Consider the following 27,122-nt stretch of genomic DNA (forward strand, 5'->3'; position numbering starts at 1 on the left):
GAGCACTGACAGAGCATTTTACCCCCCGAATAACTGCATGCTCTGTGGTTTGGATTTGGACTTAACAGCTGTGGTTTTAGTGCAGCTAAGAGGTCTTGTTGTTGTTGATAAGCTTTATTAGTTGCTGTAATGTTCCAGGGTTTTACACTCTGATGCTGCCTATACAGCAGCTTGTGTGAGGGCCAAAGCTATTTTATAGAATTTAAGGGCTCCTGTGTGCCCTCTGTCACCCTTTGATGATGTGTATCAACTGGATGGTCCTTATATACTGACCTTTTCATCACTGAACAGGGTCCAGCCATGTTGAGTGAAATCAGTCAGAGAATGAAAATTGCTTGACAACACTGCCATACACTGAAGGGCAACTCATACATGGGAGACACAGTGTGTGTGACATTTTGAGGAGATTGCGGTCAATGTCATGGTATTGTAACAGATTTCTTCTAACTTTACTTTTCTAGTGAAAAAGTAGAAAGGTGATGTAGTACTACTTTGAAAAGAATATTGGAAATATATTACTCTTTCTTCGCTTTTTTCCAATAAGCATTTACTGGTCAAAAGACATCAAGACGGAGGAGTTTGACATTCCAGGAAATACACCCATTTGCTTTTTTGCGGCTAGATGGAAAAAATGAAATACCATTTTCATTTCTTGTATCACAGCAAATATGAAACGATGGCTGGCTAGCTTAGCTTAGCATGAACACTGGAAATAGGGCTGGAAACAGCTAGCCTGGTTCAATTGAAAGGTAACAAGCACCTCCAAAATTCACTAATTAATGCTTATTTCTGTTCAATCCATACAAAAACCAAAGTGGGATTGACAATTTGTGATTTTTATGGGCTTATGTGTTTGAGTATTTTGAATGTCAATGAAATGCCTTTAAAAGTGGGCTAATTTTGGTTGAAACATAAAAGGGTTTTCAACATCTTTGTAAAATATAACAGTTGTTAACAGTTAACAGCATTTTAATGACTATATTTCTATATGAAATGGCGTTGAAATGTTTATATGTAGCTTAAACATCTACAAACACAGCACTTTTCAACAAAATGTGTTTCGTTTTAGACATGTTTGACCTGCAAATCACCACTAATCAACAAAGCTCACTGAACCGTATGGTAGGAATAATTTCATGCAGCATTGAGTCTGACCAGCATCTAATGCTAATCCAGACAGTGTTTATTTGCTTGTTTTTCAATTCAGAATCGCTTTGGCAGACAAGAATCGCTAAGCTAAGGCAGCAACAAGACTAAGAGTCTACAACTATTTGAGGCTGGATGTAGGCACAGTGGTGCTTTGCAAATTAGCTCTAAACACATGGTACCGCTGAGGTTGATAAGAATTTCATTAGTTTCGCAGGTTTTTTGTTCATAAGCAAGTTTTGGACAAACATTTTGGCCAGTGCTAGATAAAAGGTCAAGTCAAGTCAAGTCAATTTTATTTATATAGCACCAATTCACAACAGAAGTTATCTCAAGTCACTGTACATATAGAGCAGGTCTAGACCATACTCTTTATCTTATAAATTTACAAGGTCAGGGGATCAAGGTAATTGCAGTTCAACCACTGGTGATCATGAATGTGAAATTTTTCAGCAGTCCATCCAATAGTTGTGGAGATATTTCAATAAAAAACAGAAATGTCAACCTCATGGTGGCGCGAGACAAAAAGTCAGGGCATCACTAAAATTGTTAGGATACATCTTCTGGAAACCATGAAAGTGCTGGCCTGACCAACTCCCCAACAGTGAGGGCTAAGCCCCTCTCATTACTGAAAAGGAGCACCAGAGCACTGCTAGCAGATCCAGCTTGAATTTTTAATTTCTCACCTGTCTTCCTCCTCCTTCATCTCTCTCTCTCTCCAGGTGCTTTGGTGAAGACACTTGTATCACCATCCCCGACATCGATGCAGTGGTAATGGTGCTGCAGCCTAGTGAGCCCAGGATCACCATCACAGGATTGGAGAGACTGAGCCGGCCAGCTTCCGACCTCAGAGCGCCAGGCGGCATAGCTCTGTTCCAGGACCTTCATATCATCAGCACAGTCACCAGGGCAGATGCCACTGCACATAACACAGGTATGGATTGTAACATTACGGTGCTAACATCTTTCATAATACTTAAAGCAAGTGTGGAAAAAAATATAACATATTGAGCTCAGAGATTATTCACATCCTGTTGATACCAAATATAAATGTGCAGCCTTTCAAACACAAATGGCAGTAGGTGAGAAGCCAGTGAGGGATCAGTACCTTATTGCAGCAGTATGCACTTGTTCTGGTTGGACCACACCCAGGCCAAAAGCAGCAGCCAGCTTTGTCAAGAACCATAGTGTAAGGGTTGTAGACCATTCCAAGCTGGAGAGAAAAGGGAAAAATGAAAAACCAGAGGCTGCATAGTGACTTTCTCAGTATTGTCTAATATGACACATTTTGTTTAAAGATATTTTGGTCACTTCTAATTTTGAAGGCACAGATGATAACATTTCAATTAAGGGACTCATATCATAATGTATTTGTACAGGGTACTTTCTGAGTAACAAGTTTACACAGTGAACAGGACAAAACTGAGTACATCCCTGTGTAATATCTCTGAAATATTAAATAGTTCAGAACTGTGTCATCTTGCAATAACTGCATTATTTTTATTTATGCAACTTGCAAAAACAAACAGGTTAGATAGACTAAATCGAAAATACAGGCCCCAAAGTACAACCTCAATGCAACAAAAGTGATTACACCTGTGATTTCCAAGTCTAGACTAACAAGGTTATAAATAAGTCTTGAACACCACAGCCTCTGCAGTTTTGTGTCTAAAGTCACATGGCTCCACACGGTAAGGAACTGCCTGAACAAGTAAGAAACTAGACTGTGATACCTAATAAAGACAATGGTGGTTACAAGAGCATCAGTAGGCTACTTGACATAACCTAAAACACAGTTGCAGCAGGGGTTAGAAGGTATAGGAAGAGTCATGCTATCAATAACAAAGGGTATAAGGACTGTCCTTGAAAAATGGTTCCACATACAATTTGCTATTTACACAACCTGGAAGTGTAAAACAGGCAGGTAAGTGCTTCTGATTTGGCACAAGGATTATCTGTGGAAATTGGTGTCTCAGTGACTGATCACAGTCAACTTCTACAGATCGTGTCCAATAAGAAAACTATTGCTCACAAAACAGCAACTGTGAGATTAAACTTTGCCAAAGAACATGAAAAGAAGTCTGATGAATATTGGCAGTACATTCCTTGGTCAAATGAAATCAAAATAGATTTGTTTGGATCAGATGGAGTCCAACATGTTCAGTGTGGACCTGGCCAGGACTACCAAAGTGACTGCACAGTGCCAACTGAAAGTGGGAGTGTGCTGATGCTGGGCTGCATTAATGCAAAAGTTGTAGGGGAGATAATGTTTATAGATAGCTCAATGAATGCAAGTTTTATACCCAAATACTGAATGAAAAGATGACTCCAGTATCAAGAAGGTTGGCCAGAGACACATTTTTCAGCATGAAATTGATCAAACACAATGCAAAAATCATTAAAGTTTGGCCTGAACAAGTATGTCCCCTAACTTGAATCTAACAGAACACCACTGGAGTATTTTAAAGCTGAAGGTAGAGCAACAACTCCCTTCCAGCAAAGAGCAGCTGAAAAGAATCATCTGTGAAGAAAAGATATTTCTCTATACTTTTTTATGCAAGATCAAATCTGTCATCAAAAATAAAGGCAGACGTACAAAATAATTGAAAAAATAAATAAAAGAACTAAATCAAATAGTCAGATATTTCTGTTTTTCACGTTAATTGGCTTCATTCATTCTTTGTGGGCTCTGGTTTAAAAAAAAGTATTTCTATTAAATTGAGAGGATTTGTAGTGTTTTAGTGATATTGACCAGTGGCGTACTCAAGTTTGCTGAAATCTGTACTCCAAAACGTATAAGTCTGAGTGTACCTCACAAAGTGGGAGATGCGTACCTCCCCACAGGTAGAAATCTGTCTCAACTAAATATTTTAGCAGTTTTTCATATTGATATTGTGTTCACTCATTCATGAAGTCCCATAGCCTATGCAGTGCCACCTGTCTCACTATCAAAATAAACCCTCAGAGAAAGATGAACATTTGATAACGCTTAATGAGGCTGCAAATCAGCAGTGGTGAACATTCCTTTCATCTGGTAGGTCTGCACACTGGTGAATTATTTTGCTCTAACACCAACTAACTTGGTTGGAGTAAAAGTTATCAAGACTCAAGTAAAGTAGTTACTTGTTAGTCTACCTGACTCACAAGCAGCACATAGGAACCATGCATACTTGTATGTGGTGACTCACTTCCACTGTGTGATTGCAGCAGAGGTGGAAGAAGAATTCAGATTCCTTACATACTGTTAAAAACTGTTGCAAGTAAATTTCCTGCATTCAAAATTATTGTAAAAGTTGCTATACAAGAAAAATAAAAGGGTGTTTATCTTATATAATGTGACATATTTCTGAGTGAAACAGAGTATGTGGGCAAGTAAGAAGGATTTCAGTCAAGTAGTTCAAATTAAATTGGATCACTCAAAATAGGGCACTGTTTAGCAAATTACAGCAGCACAATACAAAGCTTTCAAGAACACTGTTGGCCTCCATTCCTACCCTCCTCACCTGGGTTATTACAGCAGTTAATAAATTACATACCAACCACATGAATTTGAATGTAAACAAAGGCCCTGCCAACTGAGATATAAATACACTTCTCTGACCCATGATGACTGTAGCTACCCACAACCCAGTCGCTCAGTTCTTCCAGTGTGCTTTTACTGCACATAACGAATGAGTTTGCCAGTTGACCCAAGTCACTTTTGATTTGATAAATTGAAAGTGCAATGGATATAAAGAGAGTTGGATACAGCACATCTAAGTGGTCCCTTGTAGCACTGTCAGTAAAAAATACTCTGCTGCTCAAAAAGCACTTGACCTATAGACGACCAGTATAAAGGAGATGTCTTTTAAACAGGACAACTCCAACTGCAAACAAGGTTAGATACTCTTTGTACTGTGACCTTTAGCCCATGAAGGTTGTATATTTGTCTCAGCCTAGAAAAGCAATGTCTATATGCCAGACATCATTCCAACATAAAGTCAATTAGCCAATTGTGGACACACTCACAGGGCCAGAGGGACAAAGCTTATCTGTATCTTTTAGTAAAAGTCATAAGTATTATAGCAAAATGTACTTTAAGTGCAATAATAAAAATACTGAATGTTCTGCAGATTATAGTTATATAGAGTTATATATTTATATATTATGGCATATACAATATCAGTCACAACATTAAAACCACTTGCATAATAATGTGTAGGTCCCCCTTGTGCTGCTAAAACAGCTCGTACCCATCAGGGCATGGACACAGGACCTCTGAGGATGTTCTGTGGTGTCTGCCACTGGGATATTGACAGTGGATCTTTTGGGTATAGTGAGTTGCATGGTGGGGCCTCCAACATCTGGCTTGTTCTTGTGCAACCTATAGATGCTCAATTGAATTGGAATCTGGGGGGGGTTGGAGGCCAGGTCAATGCTTTGGGTTCTCTGTCTTGTTCCTTGAACCATTTCTGAGCAGTTTTTGTGGTGTGGGAGGGCGCATTGCTCTGCTTGGGGAAGCCGCTGCCATTGGGGAGTGCATTTGCCATGAGGGGGTGTGCTTGGTCTTCAACAATGTTAAGCTTCCAGATGAATGCCAGGGCTCAACATTTAGTAGCAGAACATACTATTGTAAAGAGATGACTAGTGTTATTCACTTCACCTGTCAGTGGTTTTAATGTTGTGGCTGATTGGTGTATATGTTGTGATGACCCTGTCTGAGCAATTCCCACTGAAAGACTCATGGGCAGAGTTTGGTCATCAGGCATATTCAGCTCACCTGGTCTGGCTGCACTATATAAACTGGTAGCAGCCAGTCTTTCGCTCTATCTCCCCACCCTGATTGATTTTGGTTGTATTTTATTAGTCATAATTTAAGTTTCCTTTTCAATTATGTCAAACAAACATGTTTTTTTAGTTATAACGTATGTTATATGTGACTTATGTTAACTTATCTTCCCTCCTTTGTCCAGCCTTGAGCCAGGTTGTGACAGTATATATGATAGTACTCACGTACCTCAAATCTGAACTTGAATATTTTACTTGAGTAAATTCACCATTGAGGACAAGTGCCCCTTCTCACCAGCAGTAATCTGCAGTGTAAGCAGTAGTGTTTTGTTCCATGCAGCTCTGCTGGCCTCACCAATATGTTGAGGAAATTTCCTGCTGTTCATCCATCTCCATACAGGTCTGTATTAGCCTTTCCACTGTTTCTATATCCTCCACCTATCTGTTCCTGTGCAGCTACAAACCCCCTCCTGCTGAATAAGACCTGCACCTACCAGACCACTGATTCTCCGGGTCACACCATCTTGACCGGCAGTAAATGAGTATGACATTTAAATCCTGACGGCTCTAGTCTTGTCCAGCGATCTGACCACGAGGCAGGAACAGCCCGGCTCGGCCCTGCTGCTTGCAGCCAATTAGGAGCAGATAAGCAGACAGAAAGGGAGGTTTTAGCCCTACATTGTGCATAATGCAGCACAGGAAGAAGAGCAGAGAGTGGCATTGCTTTCAGGAGTCAGTGGAGCTCTTTCTACTGGTGAAATGGAGACTGCAGCTGGGGGGAAGAGATTAGCTGAAAGCCAGAGAAAGACACAGAAAAGGAAAGAAAGAGAGAAGAGGAGATGGGGAGAGAGTGTGTGTGTGGGAGAAGGAGACACGATGAAGTTCCATAATGAGCAGATTTTGTGTTCTCTCGAGGCTTAAAGGATTCAAGATAAATCACACATTTTTTTTTGCAGGGCATGCAATAACTTTCTTTTGGACCCTGCTAATCACCCCTTCACCCTCTTCCATGCTTTGTCTCTCTCTGTGTCATTCATTTGTCTTTTTATTGAGCCTGCTCAGCATTGCCTCATTCCTCTCTCTCACATGCTACAGCTTCTATTCAAGGCCTATTCTGATGTCTTTACTCAAAGCCAGGAAGCCAAGGTCATCTGTTCTTTCTTTAACTCATCATCTTTAATGCTCAACATTTTCACCCCTTTGTTTTCAGAATCATCTTCTGTTCTCTCTGTCCTCTTCTGCTTTGGAGTTTTTTCTTCAGCTTCCATCTTCTTACTTGCAGTCTTTCTACACTGGCTGTCTCTCTCACTCTCCATCTCCTTTCTCTTCTTTCTAATTCCTTTGAAGGAGGCCCAGCTCCATTTTTTTTATCCCTCCCACACTGTAGTTCCAAGATCACTGTTGGCTTCGCGATCACACAAACTGTTTCTGGGACAGTCCTGCACCCAGGCTGTTCTCGTACTAGCTTGTGTCAGCTATGGTACTTCAGCACTTTTTATAGTTCTCCATTTATGTCAAAGCAGCATTTAACACCAAGCAGGGCAACACAACCCCACAATTCAAGTACTATAACTGTGACAAGCCCCAACAGTTGGAGACAATAACACAATCAACAATTCAGTTGAGGAAATATAGACAACTGTAATAGAGATATTTCTTCTCTCTTAGATTTTATAATAGAAACAAATCTTCTCTTTTTCTTTTCTGCAAATGTTAAACATAAATCAAGGGGGTTTTTGGGAAGGTATCCAAACACACCACACAACATACCATATATTTTACAGCAAGACTATGTAACCATTTTTCTAGATGTTTTTGTTTTAAAAATGAGGGGTTGGTTGCCTTAAAGACATCATCAGTAGGTGGCCTGTCTCCATTATGGTGTGTTCACATTTTCATTTTTCTGTTGTGTTTTACTTTTGTGATTTTTGTAAACTAAAATATAGTCTAATCGCAAGTAGAAAAGGGTTATAAAGTTAACAAACTGACTCAGTAATGTCAGCTATGCAGAATTTTATCTTAAATTTATCTTTACGTTAGCTAACATTAGCTACGTTAGCTAACATTAGCTAGCATTTGTTGTTAGCTAACATTAGCTAACGTAGCTAACATTAGCTAACGTAGCCACCATAAACTCCTGGTCAACAAGCAAATAACACATTTGCCCTAGCATTTGTTGTGCAAGGTTGTTTTGGCTAACATGCTAGCAAACGTTTTCCTACCTACACATCCAGCAGACACAGAGCAATGTTCGCATTTATTTGAAAGTGGTACGAGCACAACCACCTGAAGAATGCAAGCCTAACCTTTTTTGCTTTGTCATTATGTCCATCAACTCCCAGGGAAAAGCTGTCTCTTTAGCTGCTAAATGCTCCACTATTCACCAGCTAGTGGCTTACTTTCTGTCTGCTGTTTGGTGGTGGTGCACCTGGCTGCTGCTAAATTTGCTAGTCACTAACAAAAGACAATAAAAGTGGCATAAGGTCTATAGGAAACTGTCCCCTGTCACCTTCTTTTGACCTTTAAAGAAATGCCTTCATACAAAACAATACTGAACTATCTTCTCTTCTGGAACACAACTTTCTTTTTTACCTGTTTTGCTCACTCTCCCCCTTTTCTCTACCTCATTTCTGCCACCCCTCCAGAGACCCTCCTCCAAACACACACGCCACATATCTGTCTTTCACCTTTGGGAAGCTGTTAAATGGGCATAGCCGGTTCCTTCCCTTGGGAGCTTACAGTGAGGGAGAAGGCTGGGTAGGAGTAAAAGATGGAGGCTAGTGCTTAGCAGACTGTCACAGAGCCCCAGCAGCCACCCAGCACTACTGTGATGGAAGGTGTCTGAGGGGACTTATTACTAAAGCAGCTCATGGCACTGTCTGTGTGCAGAGGGTTGACGAGTAATTGGAGTCTGGGAATAGGAGTAGGTGTGTTGTGTCTTGTACTGCTTGAATTATGGTTCCTGAAAGTGTCCATGGTTTTCTTCCATAGATGTTTTGGCATGGCAACAACAATTAGATTGTCCTGTGACAATTCAAATTCTTACATTCATACTGGACGTATTTGGAACAGTATATTTCATTCACTGTGTTAGCTTGGTTCATTTAGTGAGATGAGAGCAAGGGCATCAGAACAAAAGTTACCACACTGAGGTGCAGTGCAGTTCATTCAGAGTGAGAACATACTCTGAACCAAAAATAGCAAATGGCCCCAAATACAAAGTTTTATTGCCTGCCATTCCCTGTGCTTGTAAAACCCAGAATAACAAAACGAGTTGAGGGGCAAATTAAAATGGATCTTCTTAAAGATCAACGTGTGTGTGTGTTTGTTTGTAGCACGTCGACCTGGGGTGCTGGAGGAGATCATTCATAACTTGGACTACTGTGATATCCTGGTGCTGGGGGAGGAGCTGAGGCCAGGGCAGGAGTCTCTCCAACTGCAGCGAAGTGCTTTGCTTGGAAAACACCTTGATGCCACCAACTCCACCTCTGGCATGTCCATATATGGTAGGTTACTATGGTAACAACACTAAAGCTATACATTTAGTCCACTGCTACTAGTAATAACAATAACTCTACCTTTGACAAAAGCATTCAGTCTTTTTCTCTGCTACGTCTGTTCAGCCTTGTGCTATTCTATACATTACCAGGACATTGTGTCTATCACTCACGCTCACTCTTAGCTTTCTGTACGTGTCACAACTACCTCTGTTGGCTTCTGTCCCCTCCACAGGTGTAGACTCCATGTCCAACTATGAACAGGTGATCAGACAAGTGCGTTACTATAACTGGCAGCCCGGACCGCTAATAGAAAGAAGATTTCGTCTCACCTGCTCGGAGCTCAACGGACGCTACACCAGCAATGAGTTCAACCTGGAGGTCAGTGTGAACAACAGCTTCACTGATGTGGGTTTTTAAAGGTCAGTCGTGGTACAAATAGTTTTTAGAGTAAGCTTTTTACTACCAAGTGAGCCAAAGTGCTTGAACCAGCAAAGTGACTGAGCTGATTCAGCCTCTGGCAACACTTTCACTTTCAGAGCCAATTTTTAAAAAATGAACCTCAGTAGGCAATCCAGCAGCATCACAAAAAGTTTAGGAGCCAAGTTTAGGAGACCAAGTTAACATGAACCTTTCAGTCAAGATGTGCATTTGAAATTCTGCATCATGTCAAAACAACCAAAGACATAGTCTGATTTTGATGCACAAGTGCACCTTCAACAGCAGCTAGACACTCTGACACAGCAAGTTTCAACATAACAACAGAAAAAACACTTTACATATTACCCTCCTGTTTTGAGCTGATCCTGTCACCCAAAATATGCATTCACTTTTATATTTCTCACAACATCATTTTAAAATCTGGATTTTAAGGCCACATTTTATTTTGGTTAGAATATATCGGCTGTATCCGTCAAGTCAAGTTTAGGCACACAGGTGGGAGATACTGGGATTGAGCAGATAAGACCAAAAAATGTTACCTTCAGTCACTCCACTTTCCAGAATCATCACTTCTGCTTTATCTGTTCCCAACCCAGGTAGGCATGCTGCACAGCTCAGAAGCTGGGGAACATGTCAATCACATGGTAGCCCCGCCTCAGTACATGCAGGTGGTCCACCATCCGTCCATGATTCATGGCCTGTATCCCAGCCACAACTCAGGTACGAAAACACACACTAGTTTAGTGTGCTCAGAGTTTATAATCCCTTTGTACATAAGATGTTTGGTGTATTAGATTAATTATGTCTGTCTTATTTCATTTGTACCATTTCATCCTGGAATGTTAATGAATATTACATCCTGTCAGGTCAGATCACATCATATTACGTCATGATAAAGAGCTACAATGGAGTAAGATGACAATTTTCACATTCTAAAGGAGAGGTATTCAAATGTAAGTCCACAAGTGACACAGTTTTTGTCTAATAACTCCTTAAACTTGGATACAAAACATGCAATGTCTAGGTGTTCATTAGTTTTTCATTAGTGTCATTAATAGGAGCTTAAATATCACTATCTTTATTTATTTATTTATTTGAGTAAGGTTTATGATTCATCTTTTGTTTTGACTGAAAATCATCACTGTTCAGTTTCTGCCCACACTGCAAGGATTGTCAAACAATTTCTGAGAACTGTCCAGCCAGAGTAGAAATACTATAAACAAAGCAGAAAAAGTGAGTACACAAAAACTAAAATACTGTACATCACTGAACAATCTTAGATTTGTAGTACAGTATGACAACGCTGCATTCACACACTTTTGGGAAATATAAAAATGAAAAAATGTAGATGATAGCATTTGGAAACTCTCACAGACTGAGGCTGAAGGGCTGAGAATCAGACCCAAGAGCATCTTGCTCTAGGGTCTGAAAAAAAAAAAACAACATAGGGCCAGTGAAGAATTTCCAGGGGAACACTCGGTTTTGCTTTCTAGCTTGTTTATTGTGTCGGTTATCAGATAGCTGCTCTCCCACAGTAGTCCTCAGCAAAAGAGAGCAATGTAAGCCTGACCTGTCAAATGATGCAGCAGACTCATTCCCCTCCCTCTGTGCATGAGTGAACTGAATTAAAGAGAACACGGGAAGGAGGAGGAGAGACATTGGTCGAAATCTACCACACAAGATTTAATTATTCATCAGACTCTAATGGATTCTACTTACAGTCCTGGAGAGTTCAGTGGCCGGTGCTGTTAACAGCCTAGAGAGTTGGGGGGAAGCGTGTGTGTGTGTGTGTGAAAAAGAGGTCAGAGGAGCAGTGGTGGGTGGTTGGAAATCAGAAAATCAGGCAAAAAAGAAAAAGAAAAAAGAAAGACTTCCAGTTGTATTTTCAGCCATGACAAGTTTTTGGCACATGTGAATGTTTCAGATGATATCACTCTAAATGAAGAGAAGCAGTGTGTGTGTGTGTGTGTGTGTGTGTGTGTGTGTGTATGTGAACGCATGCAAATACCAAGTTACTCTAAGGACCTGCATGAAGCTTCACTCCAAGGAAGATCAAAGACAGTGGATTTAGTGTGAAAATCTACTAGACTGAATCAAATGATCATCTGAAAAGTCCCCTATGAGTCTCACCCTCTTTAAACAGACACACACACACCAGCAGGGACTAGTGAAGAGAGGGCAGGCAGAGAGAAGTCGTGTTATTTCAGTAGGCTGGAGATCAGAGCAGAAGAAATAAACATTTTAGATCAAGAGAAATCCCTCAGAGTATGTTGTGGTTATGCTACTAAATAGGGCTTATGATACATCTTCGCGGCTGTGTACTGCACAGAGACCAAATTCAAATGTGTTTTAGTTTTTTAGAAATGTATTTGAAACAATCTCTAGCTTACACACAGCTGTCGGATAGTTGAATTCCTTAATCTGTTTTAGCTTTTATTTGTCTGAATCCAAGCCAGCGGGCCTTGGACACAAATTCCACTAAAGTTTAAACATGAGGCAAGTTATTGTGCTTTTCTCTGAGCACTGGCAGGCAGGAGAGTTAAACTGAGCCAACTTTTAAAAAATCATATTTTCTTTTTCCGGTTACATTACTTGAAACAGAGCAATCAGGGGAAATCTGTCGCTTTTTTTCTGACATGTTTCTTTAGCTGATGACTGAATAGGTGAAAGACCCATCATGTCAAACATCATTTTTGGATTCACTCATTACAAACATTTAAGCAAAAGGCCTCAGTGATATGTTATCATATGGTATGTTGCTATGACTTGTGTTTTTTTTCCAAGTGTGGTCACTGCAGCAAAATTGAGGCATAGTTGTTCATGAGGCTTAGCTAACAATAAAAATGCTAACATAATAGCAGGTTAGCAGGTATAATGTTTACGTTGTTCACTACTACACAGCACTGAGCTATATCTTGTACGCACGCTAACATGCAGTGATAGTGATAGTGCTGATATATTAATGTTCACCATGCTAACCACCATAGCTTAGCATGTTAGCATGCTGTAATTTGCCTAAGCACAAAGAACAGCTAAAGGTAAATTCGTTGGATCATCAGAGACAGGATGATTCTTAAGTGTAACTTAAATAAAGATGGAGTCCTTAAAAGCACAGCATAAAAAGACACTGAAAACAACAGCATTGCTAATGACATAAGAACTGGGTTATCGTAATACTCAGAGATCACAATCATCAAGTGAGCGCCCATCTTATATGAGGGTTAGAGTCAAGTCACTTTTATTTACATTAATGATGATAATAGTAGCAGTAGTATCAGTGTGTGTTGAGCAGGATCGTGTGGGCGGTGATCACAGATAGAGACTATCTGAGAGAGAATACCTGCAGAGAGCGACAGGAGGAGAGGAGAGAGACGAGAGAGCACCAAACTACAGGAGAGAGACGATGTCGTTAGTAACCTGCATTTATGAGATATGAATATGTACAGATGGAGAAGGAGAGAAGGAGAGAAGGAGAGTGGAGCTCAGTGCATCTTGGAAAGTCCCCCAGCAGTATAGGGCTATAGCAGCATAACTAGCCAACTTCAGGCTTTATCTAAGCCTACTCTTAAAAGTGCAGAGGGTGTCTACTTCCTGGACCCAAACTGGAAGAAAGAAGAGAGAAGTAGAAAAGCCTGATAGTTGAAGGCTCTGCCTCTCATTTTACTCTTGCAAACTCATAGAACCACCGATAAGCCTGCAATCTGGAGGTGCAGTGTCCTAGTGTGATAATAGGGACCTATGAGCTCTTTAAGATAGGATGGTACCTGACCATTAAGGGGTTTGCAGGTGAGGGGGAGGACTTTTAAATTCTATTCTGGATTTTAAAGGAAGTCAATGCAGAGAAGCCAACACTGTAAATACAATACACAATAAATAAATCAAGGCAGTCAATGCCAAAGAGGCCAGAAAACCACGACAACAGCCACATAACTACAGAAAAAAAACTATTATTTTAGACACAGCAAACATAAGTCAGGGTATATAGGCCTTTGGCATAAATATATTTCAGATATTAATTGAAATATGATCTTGAATGTAATGAATCTTGACTGATGAAGGCCTGCTGCGGGCCTAGGTCTACACTGCCAGACCCGAACCAGCTACTGCTTCATTTCATTTATTACCCAAACATTAGAGTGTAACCAATGTGTCATCAGCTTGGCACACTGTCTCTCACTTTGCTCTTCCTATAGGCCATTGTTTATCAAATGCTGGGCAGTCAGAGAGAGAAAATGACATTTGAAAATAACAAAACAAAGACCCAACAAGAGACCAGAAGCTTTACGGAACAATATGGCCACAAAAACCCCAGATCCTACATCTGCAAGACTCATCTTTTCAGGTTCTCTCACCTCTCTGTCCCTCTCTCCTCCTCTGTTTCCAGGCGTGCCAAGTGCTGCCACAGTGGTGATCGTGATGTGTATCGCTGCCCTGGTGGTGGTCGTGGTGCTGGGCATCTATCGCATTCACCTGACACACCAGCAGGAGGTCAAGATGGCCGAGACAGCTAAAGAGGCGGATGCAACCTGGAACGACTCGGCTCTGACAATCACTGTCAATCCAATGGAGGTAGGGAGACTGGAAGAATGCGTAAGGATGCTGTCAGGGTGGCGAATATAGGAGGTACATAAGATAGACTTGGAGTTAGTGACTGGAATAACTACAAAAGAAGAAAAGGGTGCACCAGTGGTCTGTTTTATCAATAAGGATTAAAGGGAAAATTATCATGATTTTTTGCTTTTAAAACTAATGACTAATTTGCGATCATTTAATCTCCGAAACTCTGAATATACCTTACCGCAGAACCTGGAGGAGCCCCAGCCTGCAGAGGAGGAGGCCAGTGAGGAGGAGGAGGAGGAGGAGGAAGAAGAAGAGGAGGATGACGACGACGAGGAAGAGGAGGAGGACGATGATATTACCAGCGCTGAGTCAGACGACAGCGAGGAGGAAGTGGACGTCCAGCTACCCAGGATGCAACGCTTGAGCAAGAGGGGCCAAAACTGGGACAAAACAACAATATCTTATTGAAACACACATTCACCGCCACTCACGCACACATTCTGCGACACGTCCATACTGAAACCTCAGATCAGATGGTTGAAACAAAAAGACTCTATGTGATGTTGATGCTCTAAAAATGAGGTTATACCTCCCACTACTGGAAGACTACACTAAAACACACATGCACACACAAACACACACACACACACACACACAGTGCAATGATTTAACCATAGCCTTGTCAGAAAACCTCCCATTTTGTACAACTGATGAGAAATGATACCACACTAAAACTGCTCGTCAATCAAATGACTTTCATCCTTTCTCTTTGGGACAGCTCGCCAAATTTAGGTCATCCCCAGAGAGATGTATTTCTTCTCCCATTACAGTCCACACCACAACTACAGTCTTTAGTGGATTCAAGTTGTTTTTTGTCAATTAAACCCTGCACCATACATTCAGTTTGATGTGTCAGATTCCACAGTGAGATTTCTGATGTCCCATAAAAATGCAAAACAGTCTTTATTTAAGAAAACTGAGTTGCAAAAGTAAAGAAACTGACTATTTTTGGTTTGTATACTTCATGTTATTTATCAGTCTTTATTCTAGCCTACGTGGCAAAGCCAGGTGATTTTACAGAAATAACATATTTTCAATGGTACTCAAAAACAAACAAAAGAAAAAAAAGATGATCGGTGTGCTGTCGCAGACGTCATGTTGAACTAGCCGAGGGGTCAGAGTTATGGGTTTTTGGGAAAGACAGAGGAGTCTCCTTGTAAATTTTTATACGCTCCTTTCTTGTAAATAGTGAATATAGTAGGTGACCCTCCCTTCCCTCCTCCACCCCTCTTTCTCCACCCAGAGACCCCCCTTCCACCTGTACACAACACACATGCCACCCCTTCATATATATGTACACACCCTGAACCCTTAGCCTGCAGGAGTCTTTGCAGAAATGACCCCTCAGTCCTCTGTGTGTGTTTCTAGCTCAGTGTTCAAATCATTCCAGCTGACGGCGACTTGGGTTTGTTTGAATGGATGTGCCACTGCCTCCATAGCGACTGAGGCAGTTAAAGCTGCGGTAGGCAAGAAGAGATCCCAGGCTTCTAAGTCTAAATCAAACAGCAAGGATGCAACAGAGAAAGGAGTCCTCTCACTATCCATGTATAGATGACAAGATATGCTCAAATTAAATTTTAGTCTTAGGTGTGTCTCAGTGCTCTATGAGGGAAAGCTACGCTATTAATTCCACAATCTCACACCTAGTAGTCATTAATGCTGCATTACAACGATGCTGGAAAGTCAGAAATCCATACTTTCTACAGGGAGGAATGCAGCAGAACAGCCTTGAGTTGGAATCCCAAAGAGACACAATTATCTGATGTCAACATTAAAGCCCCACTTCAACTGGATTTTTGAGGCCAAAATTAATATTGATATTTGGCTTTTAAACTATATATCAGACAATGTTTGTTTTTCTAAACATAAAGACAACATTTTTCATGAGTTTTAGTTAATAAGTAATTGTGACCGAGTTATGCGCCGAGCAGCACTAACAAAACTGCCAAAGCAAATACAGCAAAGATATTGAATATTACATATTTTAAATAAGAATCTTTATTAATTACATAGACTCACGAACACTGAAGTATGTATGTATGTGGGCAAGCCTGAAACATTTGGAACATTAAAGCAGCACCAATCAATATTTTTTACATTAACATTTGACAAAATAACTAGATGTAATGTGAGGTGTCACTTACAGTAAAAAGCCCACAGAGAATTATCACCCAACTCTTCAGTTCCTTCCAACTCTATAAATCCTTTTGGGGTGTTTAAGATTATTGTTTTGGTTTTTCAACTTTAACCTTTAATGTTCTGGTTCATCATGCAGCAGCAGATAGCTGCACTTTCACCGCAAAAAAGCTCAGATAAACCCACTGTACGCTACCTGCCCAGTATCAAACGACAAAAATACAAAGTTAGCAACTAGCTGGTGAACATATTGAAGCATTTTGCAGCGCAAGGTATTTTTCCTAAAAGCTAAAACAGAGCTAAAAAAGAGTGTATACAGCACTGACTGTACATTCATCAGGTGGGCACAAACACAACTCCAAAATGACCAAACATATTGTCCTGTGCCTGCTAGATCTATAAATAGGCAGCTGTTTGCTAAAAAAAAAATCCCCACATCAACTGTATACAGACATATCATTGTGTATGATGTTGATCAGTCAGGCTCTAGAATGCACTTTTAAAGCTGTACAGCTTTAATTTTATGTCCATAATCTCCTAAAGTACATTTTAATAACCTTAATGTTAGAGTAGCTAGCTAATGCTGCCAAATATCACTGAGATGTGCTGTTCTATGTGGAATGAATGTAAAGAAAACTTAACTTTCCTGATTATCTTCCAAGCTGGATTAATAGAATGCACAAAGAGTTCGGTTACAACTCACCTGCAAGAAACTTGCGACTTTCCAAACTTCTAACTGTGAATGAAATGCAGCATTAATGGAAGAAGTTTGGGTCTAGGGAATGAAGTCACAGTACATAAATCCCACTTAATTAGCAACACTTGGGGCCACCGAGTTGTGAAGTTGCCTGGTGCAACTTTAAGATAAAAGGAGAGAGAGGCGAGCACATTTGGCAGTGTCACATTTGACATAATCAGAAAACCCAGTCGAAGGTTTCTTCACCTTGAAGTGAATGGGCATTAATCTCTGGCTGTGGCCATCCTCAATCCAGTCTGACTGTAATGTTTGATAAAGGAGTACAACAACGGCAGAATGTTTTCTTACAAGAAAACAGATGTGGGCAGTGGTTGATAGTACAGTCTGCCACTGATAAATCAAGATTTGGTTAAAGTCACTGGACACACTGGAAAGTTTCCTCCTCTAACCTAGTGAGCCTTTGACAGCTGTCCTTTGGGTGTAGCTGGGAGAACCTACTGTATGTGTATACTGTAGCTCTATGTTCATGTAAAGATCTCATATGTTGTTTAAGAGTTTTCCTCATCTTCTGTGACACCTGGTCTTGTGACGTCACCTCTTCACTTGCAACCCCCTCACCCCCACCCCTTTTGGTGGATTTTGCATCGGCCCAAGCCCTAATGTTGTCCTGATGTTTGTTTTAGAAGAGGAGGACAGTGAAATTAACATGGAAACCTTGTATAATGTGTTGTTTTTTTAGTTTTCTTTTTTTTAATTTTCTCTGGACTCTTTGGTCTGTTTTCCTTTGGAATGGTCACTACAGCACTTTCTGTAAATTGGCCAATAAAAACTTGTTTTGGAATCTAGCTGTGAGTCTCGTATTTGTGTGACTGTGTGACATTCTGTGTGTGTTCCTTATGCTACGAGTTCATTATTTGATTAAGAAACTTTAGAATCTTATTATAAAGTGAGAAAACTGCAATCAGTGTGGGATAACTGTGTGCAATCTGATTCTAATTATTTATGCTGATATTACACTCGTGTTTTGAACATTAGTGAAGTTGAAGATTTCCTTACTGAGAATATTATCTCCATGTTATCTCTGTCTTTAAGCTTGCTCATACTTTGCTTTTACTTTGCTTTGAAAACAGCTGACCTTGTTTCACAGAGCCAAGTGGGAAAAAAATATTCATAAAAATTTCAGTGCTGATGCTGTTTTCACACAGTCTAATAACAAAAGTGTTTAATTTCATGTAAAGCCACAGGCAAATTTTTGAGAATTTCTCTGAGGACGTCAGCTTAATTGAATGCCATCATCCATTCATTTTCTAAACTACTTATCCTCTTCAGGGGAAGGTGCGGCACTGATCCCTACTGGATTACTTTTCATTCTTGACTCAGTGCTGTACCAAATAGGCGCAGGAAACATGACACAGTTGTAGAAAATGTCTCCATTAATATGCAGGTTTTTCCCTGGACCCCTCCATACTGAGATCCTAGTGTTGTTTTGGTTTCAATGAGGAGGTTTTCAGTTATTTTTGGATGTGTCTACGGTTTTATGACCAGTCATGACCCTTCTCTGTAAAGAAGAAATGTGCCCACTGTCAAGCCGGGGGTGGAAACTGGTAGTATTACTGTTATTATTTATAAGCTGCAGCACAGGGCCCTCCTCAAGAGAAACAAGGCCCTAGGCACAGTGAAAGTGCTGGTTAGGCAAATAAATGGATTTTTCTCCAGAAAATTAAGAGCAGGAATTAACCAGTTCGACACTGTCTTCCATTCAGTGTATTTCATGGTATAATAAGAGCAGAGGCAAAGCTGCAGGCTGAGGTTAGCAAGAATATATTATTAGAGCAGTTTTTGTTGTGTCTTTTGCTGTGTGAGTGACAGAGACAACTAGAGCGTGGTGTCTGCGCTGCCTGTTTGTCACTGTTAAAGTGTTCTGTCTAATCTTAGCATCAAGGACGAGTCTGGGCTGTTGTTGATGTGATTTTTGCTTTTTGGTCCAAATGTTGAATAGATTCTACTCTGTGCATGTTCTGTTTGGTTTCAGGCATTTTTCACATCAGTTTGGAAACAAGCGCTGATCTACAGGAATGTGGTTCTGCGTGCTGGTGAAACGCTGCTCAGCACAACAGACAGTGATAGTCAAAGCTGCTCAGACTCATCTGCAAATAACAATATACCAGCAGCCAAGATGGTACTGAGGGGGGTATCCCAGGGAGCAGGTTTAACAAACTCTGAGCCCCGAAATAGAAAACTCTGTTTTTGTGCCAGAGCTGATCAGAGTTAGTTCAGTCAACTCTTGAGTCAGTTCACCCTGAGTTAAGTGCAAATGTGGTGAATAAAAAAAAGAAACCAGGAGTATTAATTCACCATGTCAACAGGTAAATAAAGAGCAGAGCCTCCATTTTAATCCACTGGAGCTAGACATATTAATGTCTGACAGTGCACATTTATCTTTATACAACAACAGCAGCCTGTGTTGGAGACAGTATTCAATAAGTTAAGACTATTACATTTTATTCAGTGTAGCCCACTCATTCATTATTTAGCAGACTTAAATTCCCTAAATGAATTTTTAAAAAAGTAGGATCCCACTGTTTGTTAGATTTATGTTTATATATATATACTTATTCAGCTGTAACCTGATGGGGACAAAGTGCTGCTGGCAGCAGAAGATGAAGACACAGATCAAACAGATGAGTTTGAACCTCATGGTCTGACCCAGTAACAGCAGTAACATTTTGGTGATTTGCAGCTGAAAAAGCGTGAAGGTTAAAAATTTTAGAAATTTAAAATTTTAGCAAATTTTAGATGCCTTTTTTACAGTTGAAAATCTTGTGACTGAAATGCTACTAAAATAAAACCATATGCAGCCTATATTCAAAAACTCACTTTAAAACAACATTTAGTTCTGTTTGTTAATTTTTTAGACATTAAAATAAAAAATCTTTTCATCTGCACTACAATCATTCTCACTCAGAAATAGTCACATAATCTCCAGTCTTATCCGATAACTACAACAAGACTGTATCACCAGTGAGACCAGTCACAACATGAGAAGAGATTCTTCATTTTTAAGTGTTTTAAGTGTCTAAAGCTTCACATAGACTGATCAGATTTTCATTAAACAAATCTACCTTTATTTCAAAATCAGTGAAGGTTTATGGCAGATAAAGATCAATATTAACAAATCAATTAAGTGGAGTTGACATGATATTGATAAGCGTTTAAATCACTGAATGCTTGTGTTTAGATGTATGTTGACAGATTTACATGTATGTGCATGAGAGAGCTTTTATTGATCATGATGTGGGGACATTTGTTCACACTATTATATTATGGGCACTCATCTCCACCTTGGGACAAAAAGCTGGTCCTCACAAGGAAAACTATAACATTTTAGGGTTAAGAAATGGAATTAGGCTAAGGGTTCTGTTTGGGGCATGTAGTGGTTAAAGCTGAGGTTAAGGTTTGTCTCCAGGGAATGAATGTTCTGTAAGTAACTGCAGTGTCCTAAAATACAAAAACAAGTTTGTATTAGTGTGGAAAAAAGCAGTGAGATGTTCCTGACTGATCAAGCTGATCTTCTGAACTCACCCCCGCTGTCAAGTTTGAAAGCTCCTGGTGTACAGGAAATATACTGTTGTGTTCATATGTAGTATGGATTGGGGACACACATGATGAAAAAGTAAAGATGGCTGAAGTGCTGATAATACTACTGTAAAATGCTGTTTTAAAAAATTGTGTTTGTTTCTACGATGTTTTGTTTGTTTGTTTGTTTTTTCTCTTTTATTTTGTAACTTCCAAGTGCTTCTAGTCATTTGTGGACAATAAAATATGACATGAGTTCTCTCTTTCCTGGAACCACAGAATGAAGATTGCTGGGATTGGAAGTCTATGACCAGTAGAATGTCTCCATCTAGTGGATCTCGACTCTACTGCACCACAGCGTACCATCATTCTTAAACAAGTGGTAAAAAAGTGGTGTTTTACAGCTCCTTTTGTCCTACCCTATGCTTTTCACACATTCACAACCTGCTGAGGTATTAATGATTTAATTTATGATTTCAGCCTTAGGTATCAGCATGATTTTAAAAAACTTCGTTATTAAAACCCTTCTAGCTGCTCTAAAATCAGTGCAAATGATGGCCTGAGAGGCTTACTGCTTGGGTGTTTGGGTAAACAGACAGGAAAACACCAACTCAGTATAAAAGAATTAAAATATTCACAAAACTTTTTGTTTCCAGGGTAGAGAGCACAGAGGGGGGAGCCCCGGGCACTGTCATCTTCGCTCTCAACTCACAAACACAAATTAATTCTGCCAAAACCTTTCACCCTGTCAAACTACACCAGCTTACAGAGTGTAGTATAACTATGCATATGTGTAATTGTCCTCAGGGCAGTATATAATTAATGAACTTGCCTCAAACAGAAATAGACTACACTTATTCCCACGTACATTATGTGTTATGTTTCTTTACACTCAAAGGCAGTGAGAATGCATAAATGTTACTGTTAATACTGTAATTTTACAGTAACAAAAAAAAAAAAAAAACTAAAAAGAACAGTGATGAAAGCACAACAAAGCTAAGGGAATTTGAGGATCCAGCAGTTTGCACACACGGGCAGATCTGCTCTCTGAGAAAACCAAACCTCACAGTAATTTATTTGGACAAAGGTGAGTATGAGATGTGAGCAGTGAAGTGAAAACATAAGGCAGTGAACCAGGGCAAGAAGCGAAGCTGCTTTCCCACAACGAAATACAAGCAGTCGTGATATTTTAAAGTAATAGCAGATAGTCACACAGTGGTCACTGGCAAGCACAGGATTTGAAAAGTTCAAACACAAAGCCTGTGCACACTGGAGAGTCCAAAGCCAATGCAGCATGGCTTTTTGTGTGTGAATTGACTGAAATTAGTTTCCATGGAAAAGCGTGACCTTCACAAAGGACAGTTTCATTGGTTTAGAACTGGTTATTAACATTTAACTAGAAAATAAATTATTTGTTTTTCAATACTAACTGTTTGGGCACATTTCACAGAATTGTGTATGTGTGTTTTATATATTCCACTCTAGGCAGCTCACATGGGGAAGAGATGAGACTCACCTTCAGCCTGTAGTCAAACTGCAGCCAAGCAGCAACACGGATGAACTGAACTGAACAAAGTCGGGCCACTGAGGGCTTTAAAGGTTTTAACAATGTTGGGTTCTCTGCACATGTACAGCATTAGACTGTGCTTCAGTTCTGAGTGTGTGATAGGATAAAGTGGAAAAATATTGTTTCTGGATATATATAACTTCTACATTGGATTATCAAACAAAGAATAATGTTCATTTGAACAATCAAAAATCCTGTCTGTGCTATTTAATTCATATGTGGGATTACCTGTTTAAAGAGACATTGAAAAGCACTTGGAGAAGTAGGAGGAGCCATTTTAAATCTTGAAGCATGTTCTCAGTGTTTCTGAACATAGTAACATAGGACTCTCACAAACAATGAAATTACCATTCCAAGGGATCTATTAAAAATTGAATATAATATTTTTGAATAATATATATTAAGTTTTGCTTTGGTTTCTTGGGATTGTGGTGGGTCACGCTGGAGGGGCTGGCCACCATCCCAAGACAATGTTAGGGGAAACACTGAAATAGCTATAAAAATGAACCCCTTACCTTGACAGACTGGTTGATATGGTAACTGAAGTTATTTTGTCCCCTGACAGCCACCATAGACTCTCCGATGTGCTTGGAAAGGGAGGGGTGAGGGAGCTGGTATTTTGTTGGTTGCAATCTGTGTTCTCACAGCTAGATGGCACTGAATCCTACACACTGGTCCTTTAAAACATGATGCCATTAGTTGAATACAAAATTCAAGTGAATTGATTCAAGATGCAGATTATCTTTTGAGTTTTCTAAATGGCATAATCTTTGGCTTGCATCCACCATCGGTACCAATGATAAACAAAAATAAATAAATAAATAAAATAAAAAGATGTTTTCTGTCAACATGGAGATTGGGAGTTAAAGCTAACTTCTCTCCTTAAGGTTTAATGTACATAGTGTTGTTGCCTGACTTTTCTTTAATCTAACTCAGTTGTTCATCTTTTGTACTATTAATTGAACAAGGAGAGATTCATGCAGATCCAAACAGAAGTGGCAATGGCAAGAAACAATGTTACCTCTAATAAAGTACAGACTCAGTTTCAAATTGAATTCTAAAAAGGTTCATAAAATGAGGTCTTTAACTAAAGCTTTTTAAACTACTTACGTTTGGCTGTAGTGCGCTGACTTACCATTCTCTCAGGGCTTCCACATTTCCCTAGAAATTAAATCCTATCAGCAAATAGACTGAAGGGGAACAAAGACTGAAAATGACCTATTCTAATTCTCTGACAGGCTTCAATTGTTGCACACTGTAACACTGTCAGTTTGAGAAAGTGTAAAGACAAACTTGAGCACCCAGAGCAGGTAATTTGAGACAACTGAGTGAGAAAGGTTATTGTTGTTGATATTGGAAAACATGCAAATCTTTGTGGGTTCATAATTTTTCTACAAAATATAAATCATTCTTTTTATGTGGTCAGAATGTCCAATGGTATGCTAAGAATCATGGCACAGATAACACCCCATACTCTTCCACGTCCATGGAGGAACAATGGAATTTGCTGGGTCTCTGCCCTGCTGAGCTCCCTGAGTGCACTACATGTGAGCTCCTCACAGGCCCACCAGGACCTGAAAAATGGGCTGAAACACTCGCTGTCTGGGCAGAAATCCTCTGCTGGCACAGGAATCTGCAGGAGGCTGCACCCTCTGAGACAAGTGGTAAAAAAAAGAGAAGGTCATTATCTCAATCACCAAATATGCTTCCTAAGAACACAAGTCCTGTCAACTGACCAGGAAAATACGAGGCAATGGAAAGTCGCTTTGGAAAAACACCATCATTTTTTGCCTGAGACATAAACCAACACTTCCTGCATAAGAACTGAGAATACTTTTCCAAGTAAATACCCAACAGCTCTGACTCACCTGCAGGGCATGTACTTCTGCCTTGTTTGTGAGATATTTTGGATAAGAAAACTTCTCCACTCTCAACTAGCATATTACTTGTACTTGTGGTCACTATAATCTTTACATTCAAATCTCCACAGTATTAATGTTGCAGTCGCATTTTCACATCAAGTGGTAAAGGCTGAGGGCAGGACTGGAAAATCTGTTCTGACAGCAGGGTCTATGATGATGGAGGTAAAGTGTAAACCTTGTCAACACTGTCACCACCACAACATAGTTTCTAGTGAGCAAAGTCAAAGAAATAAAATTTGTAAATTAAGCCTGTAAAATATTGTATATTACCCTCCTGTAGACCTTCCCTAAGATCTTCAGTACTGCTGTGTTGAAGCTATTGTTGTGTAATCATGGTAACTTCAATAAAATATAATCTCCTCTGCAGAAGCAGACTGAGGAAGCTGTGGGATATTGTGAAGCTGGCATATACAAGGTTTTTCAATAATTTGACAGGTGAAGCGATGGTGACAAATTCAGGGCTTGACAGTTTGTTCCTGACCTTGGAAACAGCAGTTGACAAAACAATCTCAACCACTCCACATCCAAAACTGCTGCATCTGTGGTTAAAGCTGTTTGAATTTTTCTCTTTACCCGTTGGGGGCAGTGGAAACAAGCTTTCAACAACACTGATGTGTTATCACCTTTTATGACAGACCTAAACTAACAGTTATCTATTTATACATCAACGAGAATCATGTATGACATAGTCCAGTGTTTACTCTTCACTTAGCTCTGCCCTTGTCTCTACCAACTCCTGAGGGAAAATATTTTAGCTGCTAGCTGTAGCTAATGGCGAACTTTGCCTCATGGTGCTGGGCAAGTACAGTGAGTTCATCAGAGGGTTTCTGGTGAAAACAGATGCCTAATGCAGCCAAAAACAACATGGTGTATGTGGACCAAAACAGTAAAGTTGCAGTAAAATTAAAACAGACCTGAAGGGAACCAGGGAGTTGGGTGATAATTCTAAATGCAATGAACCCACATCTTTCACATTATATATGGTTATTTGAGAAGGTTAATAAAAAAAATATTGATTATAGCCACTTTAAGAATTATGAGAAGGTTCCTCTGAGCTTATGATATGGTCAAAAGCTCTAGACAAGGTAGTAAGTGAACCTTGAGTTAAGATGGCTTTGTCAGCTGCCTTGAGATGCTCTCCTCTTCCTCTAAAGCACAATTTTCATGTGTTGTATTCACAGCTCTCAAAGACACCAAATCCCTTTCATAATCACCTCATAAACAAACCCTCTTAGTGACTTGGGATTATACGTCTGGTTTGTACTCCAAACTCCTACAGCCCCTCACCCTCCAGTGGCCAGTAGCACCACACTGCTTCACTGTCAAGGACACACTAATCCACTTTAATTATGAGGCCACCATAAGCATAGTGTCTAGAAAATTAGTTCTGCCACTCTAAAGAATGAAACTAATCAGTGCCTGAACTAGCTTGTTTGTGTGAATGTTTACAACTGGTTTAACTCACAGGAGTTATGAAATTGAACAGGAACTCTAGCAACTTTTTAAGGTCAGTTTTCTTATCTTGTAAAAACATTACACAATACCTTTGTGGCTTTGGCAGAGTTTTGTCAAGTCTGAGAAAACAACCCTGATTATGCTGTAGTGACGTTCTCAGAATTATCTCTGCTTGGGTTTGGAAACGAAACATTTTCAACAAGAAACTAGAGGCAATGAATATGAAAGTTGGCATTTTCCATATAAGGAAGGCATCGTGAAAAGTATTTAAGTGCATCATGGGAAATGTTTGTTTAAATCACTCTTCAAGCAAAGACAACCAAACCTTTTCTTGCTCAAACTTCTCTAATGTGCGGTTGTGATGTTTTTCGCTGTTTTGTATTATTGTAAATTGAAATTTGAGTTTTGGACTGTTCAAAGGACAAAACAGGATATTTAATGACATCACCTCTGTTGTTGTCTGTTGTGCTGTTGTTGTTTACTGTTGTTAACTGAAATTTTATAGACTACACAATATAAGTAATTTGCAGATTACTTGACAATCAAAATGATCAGTCACAGCCCTAATTTTGGTCTTTGTTAGTAAAAATTTGTCTCTTGTGATTCACCCAACATTAGTAATACTGAGTCCCTGGAGTAAGCCTTTAAAAACTCACCTCCTCTAGTGGTTTCTCTCTCCAAATGAAACCATAGTGTTGTATGTTGTAGTAACTGCAGATGACCAAAAGGTGGCAGCAATAATGTAACAACCACTGAATCCTTCTAAAGCGGTCTCTCAATCCTGAGACAAGGCTACTGGTGAGGTCATTTGATATGCTGGTAGAGGTACATGATGTTTCTCTGACTGATATTGTTTTTGTGTTTGATCTGTTTTTTAAATGAAAAAAAAAAGTGAATAAGGCATTCCTGTTGAAAAGCAAACATCTGGGAGTGCTTATGACGAAATAGAGACATATTGTTCTTTTCATTGCAACAGAGCCATCAAAACCAGGATAAAGGTCATGAACCCTAAAAACTGCCTGTTATTGGCTGGTTGTATATTTACATAAGGTGCAATGGGCACAGTGCTAAGGAAACAGAATAGGCCAGTGGGCAAAGATGACATTGTGCACTGCACACTGACGTCACACACACACACATACAGTTCATAGACACGGAGGACTTGAAAACAAAACTTTGGGCACAGAGTCAGAAACGACAGTGGCTGTTGTGTGTGTTGTGCTGACGAGATTATGATGTCATTCTTTCAGCCAGCAGTTTGATTAAACTGCCAATATGTACACACACACACACACACA

The 27,122-nt window shown here is 39.8% G+C and overlaps 1 protein-coding gene and 1 long non-coding RNA gene across 2 annotated transcripts in view; one reads left to right on the forward strand and one right to left on the reverse strand.

The window, feature by feature from the left end:
• The window catches only part of LOC108888214 (calsyntenin-2), a 233,152-nt gene extending 215,007 nt beyond the window's left edge, over positions 1-18,145 (forward strand). The window contains exons 12-17 of the mRNA XM_018684112.2: positions 1,869-2,080; positions 9,249-9,419; positions 9,646-9,791; positions 10,448-10,571; positions 14,236-14,420; positions 14,655-18,145. Of these exons, the coding sequence (XP_018539628.1) occupies positions 1,869-2,080; positions 9,249-9,419; positions 9,646-9,791; positions 10,448-10,571; positions 14,236-14,420; positions 14,655-14,879 (1,063 nt within the window). The 3' untranslated portion in view covers positions 14,880-18,145. The remainder of the gene's footprint in view (positions 1-1,868; positions 2,081-9,248; positions 9,420-9,645; positions 9,792-10,447; positions 10,572-14,235; positions 14,421-14,654) is intronic.
• On the reverse strand, positions 1,922-27,122 carry LOC108888216 (uncharacterized). The gene is made up of 7 exons (XR_007808966.1): positions 26,481-27,122; positions 23,583-24,099; positions 22,963-23,124; positions 14,650-14,851; positions 14,204-14,429; positions 2,255-2,359; positions 1,922-2,065 (listed from the first exon to the last, which is right to left on the reverse strand). It is a non-coding gene; the product is annotated as an uncharacterized LOC108888216 (long non-coding RNA).

The sequence above is a fragment of the Lates calcarifer genome, linkage group LG21 (assembly GCF_001640805.2).
Source record: "Lates calcarifer isolate ASB-BC8 linkage group LG21, TLL_Latcal_v3, whole genome shotgun sequence".
Taxonomy (NCBI): Eukaryota; Metazoa; Chordata; class Actinopteri; family Centropomidae; genus Lates; species Lates calcarifer.